Source organism: Peromyscus maniculatus, chromosome 22, assembly GCF_049852395.1.
Source record: "Peromyscus maniculatus bairdii isolate BWxNUB_F1_BW_parent chromosome 22, HU_Pman_BW_mat_3.1, whole genome shotgun sequence".
Taxonomy (NCBI): domain Eukaryota; kingdom Metazoa; phylum Chordata; class Mammalia; order Rodentia; family Cricetidae; genus Peromyscus; species Peromyscus maniculatus.
The window spans coordinates 32,788,310-32,802,886 of NC_134873.1; the positions used below are offsets into that span (position 1 = coordinate 32,788,310).

The 14,577-nt window shown below is 45.1% G+C and overlaps 1 protein-coding gene across 2 annotated transcripts in view; it reads left to right on the forward strand.

Moving 5' to 3' along the window:
- The window catches only part of Mboat2 (membrane bound glycerophospholipid O-acyltransferase 2), a 136,450-nt gene that overhangs the window by 85,578 nt on the left and 36,295 nt on the right, over positions 1-14,577 (forward strand). The window contains exon 4 of one of the 2 annotated variants that reach the window (XM_076559046.1): positions 9,945-10,040. The exons of the other annotated variant lie outside the window; for it this stretch is intronic. Coding sequence (XP_076415161.1) covers positions 9,945-10,040 — 96 coding nt within the window. The remainder of the gene's footprint in view (positions 1-9,944; positions 10,041-14,577) is intronic. 2 annotated transcript variants of the gene reach the window in all.

The following is a 14,577-nucleotide window of genomic DNA, read 5'->3' on the forward strand; positions in this document are numbered from 1 at the left end:
TTAATCCCAGCACTTGCAGGGCAGAGGCAGGCAGATCTCTGTGAGTTCGAGGCCAGACTGGTCTGCAAAGTAGTTCCAGAACAGCCAGGGTGGTTGCACAGAGAAACCCTGTCTTGAAAAAACAAAAGATAAACAAAAACAGCCCTGTCATGCCCATATGCAGTCAGTCAGTCCACCTGTCCCTTGAAACCAGTAATCTGTTTTCTATCACTTGGTGCAGTTCTGACTATTCTAGAATGTCATGTAAACTGTGTCATACACTGTTGTGTGACACCATTCATGGGGAGACATGAACAAATGTCTGCTTGTCCCAGATGGGGAACCAGTGACAGATCTGCCCAAGTCCAATGTGGTGAGCCAGTGAGTTATATTGGGGTTAGAGGAATGTGAGCAAGGGATTACTTACAGGAGCGGAAAAGACTCAAAGAGAGCTGTATCACCAAACCCACTCAGCACTGTCTTAAGTGTGTCTCTCAGCAGTCCATATTGCTTATTTGGTGAATCTGGTCAGTTTCAGGGACTTCCTGAAGTTACGGAGTTTACTTTCAGAGCTCAGTGAGCTTTCTCTACAGGATGGAATGCTTCATCCCCATTTAGAACATATGATGGAAGGAGAGAACTACCACAAACAGTCCTCTGACCTGCACATGTATGCCCACATGCATGCACACATAATAAATTTTATAACCAAGAAAAAGAGATAATTCATTTCTGTTCTGAACATACTACAGTTATGCATCATTTCACCTCTGTATGGACTTATAGACTGTTTCAAAATTTGAGCTATTGGGATTCAAACTTCTAAAACATTCTTACACAGTTTTTTATGGATGTGTTTTTGTAGACAGAAGTTTCTCTGGTCCTGCCTGGCCCTGAGGTCCAGACCAATCTCTCCCACCCACGGTCCCTCAGCCGCATATAAAATAATTACTCAGAGGCTTATATTAATTACAAACTTTATGGTCCATGGCTCAAGCTTCTTGCTAGCTAGCTCTTATAACTTAACCCATTCCTATTGATCTGTGTTTTGCCACGTGGCCCGTGGCTGTCCCGTCACTGGTCTGCTGACATCTTGTTGCTCCTTCAGCGTTGGGATTGCATCTTTCCCATCCCACCTTTCTCTTTCCTGTATCTCTGCTTGGATTTCCCGCCTGCCTCTAAGCTGCCTTGCCATATGCCATATGCCAAAGCAGCTTATTTATTATCCAATGGGAGCCACACATATCCACAGCATACAGAAAGGCATCCCACTGCACCTACAGAAAGACATCCCACTGCATGTTTTTGTATTTTTATTCAAACACCTGGGAGAGGAGGTGCTAAGGCACAGAATTAAAGCATTTTAATCATGTAAGAAGTTGCCTGGGTTGGGTATTTAGCTCAGTGGTAGAGCACTTAAGGCCCTGGGTTAGGTCCTCAGCTCTGGTTTAAAAAAAAAAAAAGAAAGAAAGAAAAAAAGAAATTGCCAAAGGTTAAAAAACAAAGGAGAGAAAGAAGTCGCCATGCTTTCCCAAAGTGGGTGTCCCCTTTATACTCCATCACACTCTGAGGGAGCTGCTTTTCTCTGTTACACTGAAGGTTATCTTGTAACAGTTCATTTTAGCTTTGATTTTGATCCTTCTGATGATTACTAATGCCAGCAATGTTTCCTTGTGCTAATTGACTAATTACATAATTTTAGAGGGTTATTCCATCCAAGTCTTTTCACTGTTGTTCTTTTTGTTCCTGTTCATTCTTTCTGTGTTTTGGATACCAGCCCTCTGTCAGCTAGATACATTGTGCTTCTTTTCTTACCTTCTCTGACCTGCCTTCCCGTTTCTTAGTGATGTCCTATGGGAGACAACTTTAAAATTTTGATAAAATCTGTTCTCTGACCTGCCTTCCCGTTTCTTAGTGATGTCCTATGGGAGACAACTTTAAAATTTTGATAAAATCTGTTCTGCAGTTTTAAATTTTTTCTGTGACCTGCGTTGTGTCCTTTTAGGTGAGTCAGTAGGGAAGAGGCAGTATTTACAATTCACCATGGAGTCCATCAGCTTCCTGTAAAAACTCCGACTTCACATTTTGGGAGGTTTTTCATCCATGATCATTCAGCCCCATTGCTTTCAGGACCTGTGACAAGGTGACAGACACATCATGATAGGACTCCTGGATAAAGCAAAGCCATGCCTCCTGGCAGGAAGTGGGAGGTGGGGTCCCCACATCCCCTTCGGGGGCATACTTTCCAAGACCTCCTGCCAAGCTTAGCCTATCCAAGCTTCTACCACCTCCCAATATGGATGCTGTAGGGCTCGTGGCTCACACTAGGGCCTTGTAAGGACTGGAGGTGCAAACCACAGCACCATAGATACATGGCTTCACTTTTAGCCCCCCTTTTTTTTTCTGTGCATCGATCTCCTGTACCAGGACCACGCAGTCTTGGTATGGAAGCAGGTGGTAAGAGCTTCTGTTTCTTCACTGTCAGGATGTACTTGAGTCACTGGAACAAAAGCGCATGAGCAAATAGTCTTAGGAGCTATCCACCAAAGGGGACAGTGGACACGGTAAAGTTAAGTGAATATTAAGACGCACAAGTCTGTCGTGCATACGGTTTGCAGTAACGGGATCAGAGTAGCCCGAATCCCCAGGCATCTACCTTCTTTTTTTGTTTTTCCCCCTGAGACAGGGTTTCTCTGTGTAGTTTTGGTGCCTGTCCTGGATCTCTCTCTGTAGATCAGGCTGGCCTCGAACTCACAGAGATCCACCTGCCTCTGCCTCCTGAGTGCTGGGATTAAAGGCGTGGGCCACCACCACCTGGCTGCATCTACCTTCTGTAAGTGTGAAAACCAGGTCTCAAAGGGGTGGCAGCTTTTTTTTAATTAATTAATTTTTCTATTATCAGCTTGATACAGTATGGGTGGCAACTTTTTTAAGCTCTCACAGATAAAATAAAAGGGCAGCTGTTCAAATCTATGTTTGAGAAGCTCAGTGAGCAACCCCTCCAATTTGATTTCCCATGGTAATACGAATACCATTGTGAGGTTTATTATTATTATTATTATTAATTTATTTTTTTGGTTTTTTGAGACAGGGTTTCTCTGTGTAGCTTTGCTCCTTTCCTGGAACTCACTTTGGAGACCAGGCTGGCCTCGAACTCACAGAGATCTGCCTGCCTGTGAGGTTTATTATTATTATTATTATTATTACTATTATTATTATTATTCCCCCACGATTTTCAGCCCTGTGATGACAGTAACCTGCTTTCTTCACTTGAGAATTCTTTGCCAGTTCATTAATTCCCATAATCCCTTAGTACCTGCAATAGTTTCTACTTGTAAGGAATAGATATTTGAAATGTTTTAAGAAAACATTCTGTTCTTGCATGCTCCATAAGCTACCGACCTATTGTGTGTGCATGGTGGGAGGGTGTGCGTGCATGTGTGCGTGGAGGCAGTGATTGATGCTGGGTGCTGTCTCAGGGTTTCTATGCTGCAGCGAAACACCGTGACCAGAAAGCAAGTTGGGAAGGAAAGGGTTTATTTGGCTTCCGCTTCCGCATTGCTGTTCATCATTGAAGGAAGTCAGGACAGGAACTCAAGCAGGGCAGGAACCTGGAGGCAGGAGCTGATGCAGAGGCCATGAAGGGGTGCTGCTCACTGGCTTGCTCCCCATGGCTTGTTCAGCCTGCTTTCTTATAGAACCCAGGACCTAGCAGCCCAGGGATGGCTCCATGCACAATGGGCTGGGCCTCCTTACTAATGAGAAAATGCCCTACAGCTGGATCTTATGGAGGAATTTTCTTAATTGAGGTTCCCTCCTTTCAGATGACTCTAGCTTGTGCCAAGTTGACATAAAACCAGCCAGGACAGGCATCTTCCTCAATCATTCTCCACCTTTATCTTTTGAGATCTGGTCTCTCACTGGACCTGGAGAGTGCCGATTCCACTAGGCTATCTGGCCAGTGATCTTCAGGACACTCCTGCCTCCACCTTCCCGGTGCCGGAGTTACAGACGCATGCCACCATGCCTGGCTTTTACCAGGGCTCTGAGTACCTGTCAGACTCATGTCACAGCAAGCATTGTAGTGACTGGGCCAGCTTACCGGCCCCTCAACTTAATTTCAGTAGTACTAATCCTGAGCCAGGATGCTGTTGGCTGCAAAAACCAGAAGACCCAACTCAAGGGCACAGTGGTGTGAACAGAACAGAAAGTATTCTCTCTCAAAGCTGTAAGTCATGAGGTAGGGCAGCTTACTTGGCTAATTCAGCGATGCCATCTGTGGAGTATCAGACCCCCCAAGTTCTGTTTAATCTCATGCCTCGACACCTCAGCATGTTGACCGTGTCCGGGCTGACTCCTCCTATAAGCAAGAATTGGCTGCTGCACTTTCAGATACCCCAGCAGCAGATGTCACACTGGAGGGATGAGGCAAAGCTGTCCAAACCCTCTGTCATATTTCATCGACATTTCTGAGTTCCATTGTCTACGCACGAGTCAGTCAGTTGTCCGGGGACGGGAGCCCCGTGATGGAGTCAGAACAGTTGGAGCCCCCAGGGGCCAGCCTGGAGCGAGAAATCCATGCTTGAGAGATCACCCAGGCAGTGTGACAGGCCTGTGATTTGAGTCTAGTCTGGGTTTTATTTGCATCTGTGTTCCTCTTTGGAGGTACTCCTTGGTGCTCATACACAGACTGGATCACTTAAAATATGATTGTGTGCATATTGGCTTACATGTCTGCTTTCCCTGCTGATGTGTGAACTTGAAAAAAATCAAAGGCTTTCCCCGGCACTCTTCCCCGGCAGTGGACCTCAAAAGGAAAAATGGAGTTTGTGTGTCCCCCTGGCCCTGCCCTGAACATGCAAGGCAATCCCCATAGCTGTTAGCAGACCCATATGCAGGGACAAAGAAAAGCCACGCTGCCTGCCCAGCACCACCCCCTCTTTTTTCTAGGAAGACATAAAACAGTACACTGTATAAAGAAACCTGTGCATGTACTTTTACACTTTCTAGTCATCAGTTTGTAAACTAAAACATAACTAACCTTAGGAATGCATTTCACCTCCCTGATATACCCAGCGATAACATGTAAAAGTGTAATCAATAAATCGGGCTAAGAAGTTACTCAATTTCTGTATTTCCAGATGCGGAATCTGGGCATGTTGATTACCACAGCAGAGTCAGCTTAGGCTAGCCACTTCTCAGAGCCTAGTGACTGCATGTGAGTCATCAGAGATGCCAGACCGTGTGTCACAACTACCTAGCTTTCTGGAAAAGTGGATGTGTATATAGCAGGCAGTCAGCCTTCCCTTTGTGGCTCCCACATCTGTGGATTCAACACCATGGCCAGAAAGCTTTGGGAAGACGTGCCGTCTGTGTTGAGCATGCACAGACTGATTATTCTCTAAGCACAGCCGCTTGTGTTAGCTCCTGTCAGGAACCCGTGACAGGGAGGGTTAAAGTTCACGGGGGGTGGGGGGTGGTGGTGGGGGGGTGAGGGGGGGTGTGCCTCCTGTGTGACCACTGTGCCATTTTACATACGGGACCCGACCACCTGTGGATTTTGGTGTCTGGGTCGGGGTCTGGAATCATTCCGATAGACAGCGGCATCTGTGCCTCTTCTAAGATGTGTGGCTGGAGTGGATCTGTAGTGCATGGTATACAAACAGTGAATGCCCAGCACGTTTTCTTACAATTCTGCCCATACAGTTCCCATGGAATGCTGTCACTGACCAGTGCCCAAGGTTTTATAGCTGAGCCATGGTTGCAGAGCGGCTGTGATGCCCACAGATAGGTGCTTAATCACTGTCCAGTTCAGTGGTGCAGCTGCCCACGTTACTGATGAGCTAATGTCGGTCTACAGTGAGGGTTGATTGACATATATGCTAATGAAGCAGTGGTGGTGATGTCACTCCTCACCGTGGCTGACATCCTGACACTTCTCGTTAAAACTTCATGTGAATTATTACTGTCTTCACCCACAATTGACCCCTTAATTGGGGTCAGCAAACGTTCTCTTTAACAGGATAAGACAGTAATTATTTTAGGCTTATAAGGCTACTGTGAGACAAGAGCAGCCATTGTAAACACAAATGAGCAGGGTGTGGGGTGGCCAAATAAAAATATGTTTACAAAAGCAGACATTGGATGAGGTTCTTTTCTAGAGGCTAGAGTTGATAATCTTGTTTTTGGGCTTTTTTGCTTGTTTGTTTGTTTGTTTGTTTGTTTGTTTGTTTTTCCGAGACAGGGTTTCTCTGTGTAGTTTTGGTGCCTGTCCTGGATCTTGCTCTGTAGACCAGGCTGGCCTCAAACTCACAGAGATCCGCCTGGCTCTGCCTCCCGAGTGCTGGGATTAAAGGCGTGCGCCGCCGCCACCACCGCCCGGTGATAATCTTGGTTTTAATGACTTGATTGTTTGTGTCATACAAATTGAGAAGTAAGATGTAACACAAGTCATTCCACCCTGGTAAGGTAGGAGTTGAAATCTCTGCACGTGGAGTTGGGTGGAATTGCAGTGTTGTGTTGCTGTGTAGTATTTCCACCATTATACTGCAGACTGTAGCTGGAGTTTTCCTGCCTGGCCCACAGTCAGGACGAATCTCTGTCACCCGCCAGTCCCACAGCCGCTCACACCCAACCAAGTAAACACAGAGACTTAGATTGCTTACAAACTGTATGGCCGTGGCAGGCTTCTTGCTAACTGTTCTTATAGCTTAAATTAATCCATTTCCATAAATCTATACCTTGCCACGTGACTTGTGGCTTACCCGAGTCTTCACATGGTGCTTGTCATGGCAGCGGCTGGCAGTGTCTCTGACTCAGCCTTCCACTTCCCAGAATTCTTCTCCTCCTTGTCCCACCTATACTTCCTCCTGCCTGACTACTGGCCAATCAGTGTTTTATTTACTAACCAATCAGAGCAACACATTTGCCATACAGAACATCCCACAGCAGCAGACCTTTTCAGTAGATATCCCACAATGTTGTCCTTAATGTTTTAGGTGACATAAGAAAGTGGAATTGTCAGTTCAAAGAATATGTAACGGATATTCTTTATATTCTTAATATAACAACACATACTTGATATATGGTCACCTGTGCTGCAAAATTACATGCTTAAAAGTCTTTAAAAACAAAACCCGTTCCTTTGGCTACAGTGTAGCTCAGTTGGCCGAATGCTCAGCCGCACACAGGAAAGCCCTGGGTTTGGTTACAAAGGAAGAAACTGGGAATGGGGATAAAACCCATAGTGTCCACAGTGGCATGCGCCACCCCACCCCCCCATGCAGTGGACAGACATAGACAGACAAACAGATGCTAAAGAGTGAAAGTATGAGAGCTGAGTCCTCTGCTCCACCCAAGCATTACCCACTTTAAAACTCGGCCGGTCTGTGTCGAACACACAGTCTCCATCCTCCTGTGAGTTTCCGAGTTGTCTCCGACAACGGCTTGACCGAATCTCATTTATTTTTCTGAATGAGGTGGTGGTTACATTTTTCTTATATAAGTTGCTCATTAGCATTCTTTTCTATTTTCCACTTCAATTCTTCATCTCTCTCTTATTGCCTGGGAGTTCTGTTAGGGACATTAACTTAGCATAAATACTAAGCGATTTCTGTTCCATGATCACGTAATACTCCGTAGTTTGCTGTGCGAAACTGTCTGATGTGTGTGTGGGGGAACATCTCCGAGGCGTTTGTGAGTGTTGTGCTGATGTGATTGTCTCCAGTCTAGATGTTCTCTGTCGTCTTACGGTATGACTCTGCACATTAGTTTTTCACACTTACACCTTTTCATATTTTGACTGATGGTGTGCCCTGTGTCTCGTGTGCTCTGGGGGCCATCTCAGGAGAGGGCTCTTGCTTCAGCTCACTTAGCCTCCCTCATCTCTCCACTGGTTTAATATGCCAGGGTTATCCTACACGAACTTTCCAACTGTACAGTAAGTCTTTCTAAACTGTCTCTTGTTTGGGTAGTCTTTTGATCTATTTTTGGAACAATGCTACGTTTTAAATCTTCATGGCCTATCCTTTTATGTATTAGGATGGGGCGGGGCCGCCTGTCACATGTTTATTTAGTTAGCTAGAAGCCCTTGAAGATCAGCCAGTTAGCTTCCACCAAAGCCATTGTTAGGATTATGATTGAGATCACAATGCTAAACTTAGAAATTAATTGAACAAGACTGGAATTTACTATTACTGAGTCTTTTTTTTTTTTTACTTTATTGAATTACTTTTTCCTCCTGTACTGAGGCATACTGAGCCCAGGACCTCATGCATGCTAATCGGCTAGTTCTCTACCACTGAGGTGGGTGTGTCCCTGACACTCTTTTTACTTTTTATTTTGCAACAGGGTCTTATCAAATTGCCCAGGCTGGCGTTGAGTTTACTCTGTAGTATGAGGCAGGCCTATGAAGCTGAAGTCTTCATGTTTCAGCCAAGTACTGCCACCAGGTCTGGCTTAAGTTTTAGCAAATGCCCATGTATATTTTTGACTCAGCATTGTGATGATTAATACTGCTAGCCCTTCTATATAGATTCCTACTTGAATTTATGAAATAAATTAACATTGATTGAAATTATCACATATTAAATAAATGCTGGCGTTAGCATGCTATTCTTCCTTCCTTCCTTCCTTCCTCCCTTCCTCCCTCCCCCCCTCCCTCCCTCCCTCCTTCCCTTCCTTCCTTCCTTCGAGACAAAGTCTCTCTATTTAAACCTGGCTGTCCCAGAACTTGCTCTGTAGACCAGCCTGGACTTGAACTCACAGAGACCTTCCCGCCTCTGCTTCTGAGTGCTGGCATTAAGGTGTGCATCACTCACCCAGTTTTTTTCTTCTTTTCCCCAGATTTTCTTTTTTTATAGCTTTAAAGAACTCATTCATAAAAGCCCGCTGAATCACATATGTGAGAAGCTTAAGATTTAGTTTATCCAAATAGTTTTTTTTTTCCCCCCTTGGATTGCTTCTGTATTGAGTGTTTAGAAAACCCTCCAGTTTGAGAGCTATAATTCCCACTTGTTATGGTTTCATGTTTGACTGTTGAATCCATCTAGAAAGGTTTTCACATGGGGAAGGCCTAGCTTCCTCTCCCCCACTTTCCTTGCTGGCTAGTGATACATCTGTTCCCCGAGAATTTGAACTGCAGCCTTTGTCCTGTGTGATGTCACGTTCTCTAGGATATGTTTTGGGGTTTCTTCTGTTCTCTTTACACTGATACGTAAACTCATTTTCCATACTATGTTTAGTAGTAATACCATCCTAAGCACCTTGAGTTTGTGAAAGTCACTAGCTGGTTACGGGTGAGCACCCCCTGATCCTCTCTGAAGGTTATGATTTTAGGCTACTGAGGGCACGTTTTAAAAATCAAGTTAAGTTACTGGAAAGCATGTGGCCAGAGGTCAAACTCCCCAGAACTCATATATGTGTGTGGGCATGGTGGTTGCTTGCCTGCAGTTTTAGTCTCAGAAGGCAGGGGTCTGAAGACCAAGCCGTGCTGCTGAGGTCTGGATTTGATTGAGGGACTGTACTTCAGTGAATAAAGTGAGAGGATGATCAAAGATGATTCCCAGCACTGACCTTGGGTCTCCATGAGCTAGTGTCCACACACATGCAGAAGCATGCACACGCAGATGAAGAGGGGGGAAATCTGTAAGAATTGTGTCATGTCTATGGAAGCAGGAACTGATCAGTGGGAAAAGCCGTCTGTCAAATGCTTCTGCTCAGGGCCATCACATGTAATTTTACACGCGGCCGTCGTTCAGAATGCAATTGAAGAGCAGCCATGGTCGGTTCCATCGACCATTCACCACCTATCAGGAGAGAGCTCCCGTAATCTGTTAGAGGAGTTATTTGTAGGGTAGATTTAATACCATCTCATTGTTGAGCCGTACGAGTTAGCGAGTTTCTTTACAATGTGCCCTTTGACAGAATGAACACCTCCACTAACCCGGCTTATTCTTGTTTTGCAGATGTTGTTTTCTGTTTGCTTTGGGATACCTCACAGTGTGTCAGATTACTAGAGTCTATATCTTTGATTATGGACAATATTCCGCTGATTTTTCAGGGTAAGATTAAAATTTGATTCAGTGACCTCTTTTATCTATTCTAACATAGCGGTTAAAAGTACAGACTGTAGTTTCATTTCGCACTTGTGGTGGAGAGCTATGGACACATGTCATCCCGTACATGTCACAGAGATACCTGTGCTTCCAAACTGCCTTGTATAAACTTGCTAAACATAGAGCAGTTGGGCTCTTAACGTGGCATTTTTGGTATTCAAAGTAGTTTCTAATTCTAATAGGAATTTCTGCAAGCATTTGTAAGTGTTGAAAGTCAGCCCCTTCCAAGCTTTTTTCTTGCTACTTAGCCGCCTTCTTCTCCCTCCCTCCCTCCCTCCCTCCCCCTCTCCCCTCCCCCTCCCTCCTTTTCTCCCTCCCTCCCTCCTCCCTCCCTCCCTCCCTCCCTCCTTTTCTCCCTCCCTGCACATAGTAGTGGAAATCACTTCTGGCTTTTGTTTCTCCAGAGGGGATTGTATTCCTCCTTGGCACCAACAGGTCTCCTTATCCTGTAAAGAGACCGGAAGGAGTGTTAGGAGATGAGTGCAGTACCAGCCCCCTGAGCTAACCAATTCATGTCTTTGTAAAGAAACATGTCCTGCCATGTGGGGCCCTGGGGGGGGGGGCAGCAGAAGACTTCATACTTTACATCACTGCCGCTCAGCTTTCTCCATTGTCCAAGAAGGGCGTGTCTTTTTTTCAGTCTTTCACCTCTGGGTGATTTCAAAATGAATAAAACACCCAATTTAAAGATAAGCAAGTTAGAAAAAAAATCATCTCTGGAGAAAAAATTAACAATAGAAATTGGCCAAATTGCCGGGCGGTGGTGGCGGCGGCGGACGCCTTTAATCCCAGCACTCGGGAAGCAGAGCCAGGTGGATCTCTGTGAGTTCGAGGCCAGCCTGGGCTACCAGGTGAGTTCCAGGAAAAGGCACAAAGCTACACAGAGAAACCCTGTCTCAAAAAACCAAAAAAAAAAAAAAAAAAAAAAAAAAGAAAAAGAAAAAGAAAAAGAAATTGGCCAAATTATTTGAGAAAAATCACCAGTAAAAGGAGAATTTTAGAGGATAAAGTATCTTTTTCTTCCTTAATGAGAGTAAAGTGGATTTTATTATATAGATTTTAAAAATAGGCTTGGATGAAAGCAAGTTGTGTCCTGAAATAACGAACAAAACCAAGCCAAAACATGACATATACTTAAAAAAGAAAGAAAAATAGATAATTGATAGATAGATAATAGATTGATAGATAGATAATAGATAGATAGATAGATAGATAGATAGGTATGTAGATAGGTAGATACTGGATCAGATTAAGAAGTGAGTCAAATGGAATTGAAATCCAAACCTGAAATCCAAGGGTAGAGAACAGACCAGCTACCCATCCCCCCACCCCCCCACCCCGGAGCTCAGGACCCTACCCAGGGCCTTGTGCTGCTTGCTAGGCAACGCTCTGCCGCTGAGCTAAATCCTCAACCCCCCAGCCACCCATCTTTAAACAGCAGATGTTCTTAAAGAAAAGTTGCTGGGCGGAATCAGTACCTAATTGGCTCAGGTGGCCCAGGTCACATGTCATCCTGATGGGATGAAGTTGGGAACTAGCTGTGAAACTATCAGCATCTCTAGGAAGCAGACCCCTGTAGCATGAATCTTCAAAGTTCTTATTAATAAAATCAAACCCGAGGCCAGTTATTGGGGTGAATACTGGAAAGTCAGAGAGACAGAACAAACCATAGCTATCTCATCTCGCCGGATCCTCAGTTGATCTTGTCTCCTCAGACTGGAGGCCTCTGAGTCCTCATCCGGAATGGGTCTCAGCTGAATTACTGCTCAAAAGCCTGAATGCTTAACCAGCCAAAAGCTTCTAGTTTCTGGTCCTCACGCCTTATATACCTTTCTGCTTTCTGCCATCACTTCCTGGGATTAAAGGCGTGTGTCATCATGGCAGGCTGTTTCCAATGTGGCCTTGAACTCACAGAGATCCCAGATGGATTTCTGCCTCTGGAATGCTAGGATTAAAGGCGTGTGCTATCACTGCCTAACTAGTAGCTTTTCTGTTCTCTGACCCCAGATAAGTTTATTAAGGTACACAATATTTTGGGGAACGCAATATCACCACAGACCCCTGCTAAGAATAGCCCCTGAAAGCTAACCATGTGACACAGTGACTTTTCACCCTGAGGTAATGAGCTCCAGGACCCAGGTTCTGTCTGCAGGCCCCAGGGGTGTGAAGCAGTGGGAACCCTGGGTCCTCCAGTCTTGCTCTGCTCACACCTGCTCTGGGTTTCTCTGGTATATGTTTATATTCACGCCATATAGAGTTTCTTGATTTTTGTTTTTAAACACCAGCACTTTAGCGTAAACAAACTGCATAGCTTTGCAGGTTGGCACCACTCCACATCTGGGGGACCCTCGCAGCCCTCCTCCTTCCGTTTGGTCTCAGCCATTGTCTTTTATCTCCCTCACCTGCTACTCCAAACCCTTACTGCTCTCCAGCCCCCTACACAACATCTTTCTCTGCTAGCTACACAGCGCATGGTCAAAACAGCTGATAAAGCATAACAGCGCATGGTCAAAACAGCGGATTAAGGTCAAGGTTTGTTCCACTGAGGAGGTAGCCTCTGCTCCACGGGCTCTTAGGGAAGGAGGCCCTTTTCTTCTGGCCTCTCCTCCTGGAGGGTCTCTGGAACCTTCTGATTTGGTTGGAGGCGGGGAGTAATGATGCAGATCAGAGAGAGCTCATGCCTGCTTATATTCTATTAGCACAAACTATTACACAGGCCCACAGACCAGAGAACAGTTTATTAAGAGCTTAACCATTAAGAGCTTAATGATTTTTTCAAAGTTATTTATGATGTGACTTGAGCAGTATTTTGTTGAAATTTATAGTTTAAATATTTTGATATAATTTTAAATGTTTATTGGAGAAGAAAAAAAACAATGTAGCATTTTAAAGATAGACTACCTGTTTATAACAATCCTATTTTTAGCCATTGGGAGGAAGCATTTATTGAGCGCACTGAAGCAAGCTGCCCTGGTACATCTCAGACAAAGATCTTGCTCTTTTAAAGTGGCCATAAGAGAAAAGAGCCGGCTGTAGGCCTTTGCTCCTCACTCAGGAGGTGAGGATCCTCCGGTGTGGGGCAGCAATCTGCAAACGCATTTTTCTTTGGGCCTCCAGCCACAAAAAAATGACACAGAGACTCATTAATTATGTAAGCTCAGCCAGTGGCTTAGGCTTGTTCCTAACTAGCTCTAACAACTTAGATTAGCCCATATTCTTATTGATCTACTCTCTACCACGTGGTTTTTACCTCTGTCCCATTTTGTGTGTCCAACTCGGTCCGTGTCTGTCTGGCTTCTTCTGGCGACTCTACCTTCTTCTTCCCAGAGTTCTCTCTGCCTCAAAAATCCTGCCTAGCTATTGACCATTCAGCTTTTTATTAAGCCAATCACAGTGAGTTATCCTCACACAGTGTAAAGGGATATTCCGCACAGCAAGGGGCAGAGAAGTCCATCCTGTGAAGCCGATTAGGACAAGTGTCCTTGCTCTTCCAAGTGCTGGTGTCTGGAGAGAGTGCAAGAAGGGAGGCCCCAGCCTTGCTGAGGAATCTGTGAAATCTCTCGGATGAGACGGATTTACTTTACTTGCTTGAGGCATGGAAAGACTGAGATGGATAGAGATGGAGGAAGGGGGAGGGGAGGAGGGAAGAGAGAGGGGAAGGGAGGGGGTATGAGAGAGAGAAAGTGTGTGTGTGTGTATGTCTGTGTGTCTGTCTGTCTGTCCCCATAAAACGTTAGGTTCCAGATTTCTTTAGATAAGACTGTCCTTTCACTAGAAGTTTCTAGTTGCAGGAAGTTAGAAAGCCACTGAAGTTGTGAGGTCTCACCTCACCTTTAGAAATGTGATACAAGAAAAGCATAAAATGATTAGTATTCCTATCAGAAATAACTTAAAAATATAATAGGAAAAAAAAAGATCCTGTTTCCAGGGCAACTGTGAAACATCCAGGAATGTGTCTGAGAAGAAAAGGACTGTGCCCTGTGAAGACAGCTGTAAAACTTCATTCAGGGGTACGAACTTGAGGAACAGCCTGCTTGTGTGTAGGTAGTGTGGAGAGCAAGAAGGTAGAGGCGTGCAGCTGGTATAAGTCCAGTTACATTTTATAGTCGATATAACAAAAGGTGTGTTTTATCAGGCCGAGGGTCATCACACTCTAAGTGCCTAACTACAGCTCTAAGCCAAGCTGCTCACCTGTGGCGTATCTTAGCTGAAGGTCAGGTCCTGTCTCTCATGGTAGTCTCCAGTTTAAGGGTCAGGATCCTGGGGGAGACTCGCCAGCCACAGGGCAGGTCAAGATGGTGTCTCCAAATATGCAGAGCAGAGAGCACTGTTCTTGGTCTCTGGTTGTAGACTGTCCAGTGGGCGTCATGGAGGCTAGTCATGTGCCTGGTTGTCTTGGATAAGTGATGCCACTAGGTTCTGGTTATCGGGTGCAGTCTTGGGTGTAGTGGAGATCCTAAGCTATTTTCACATGTCTAAAAGG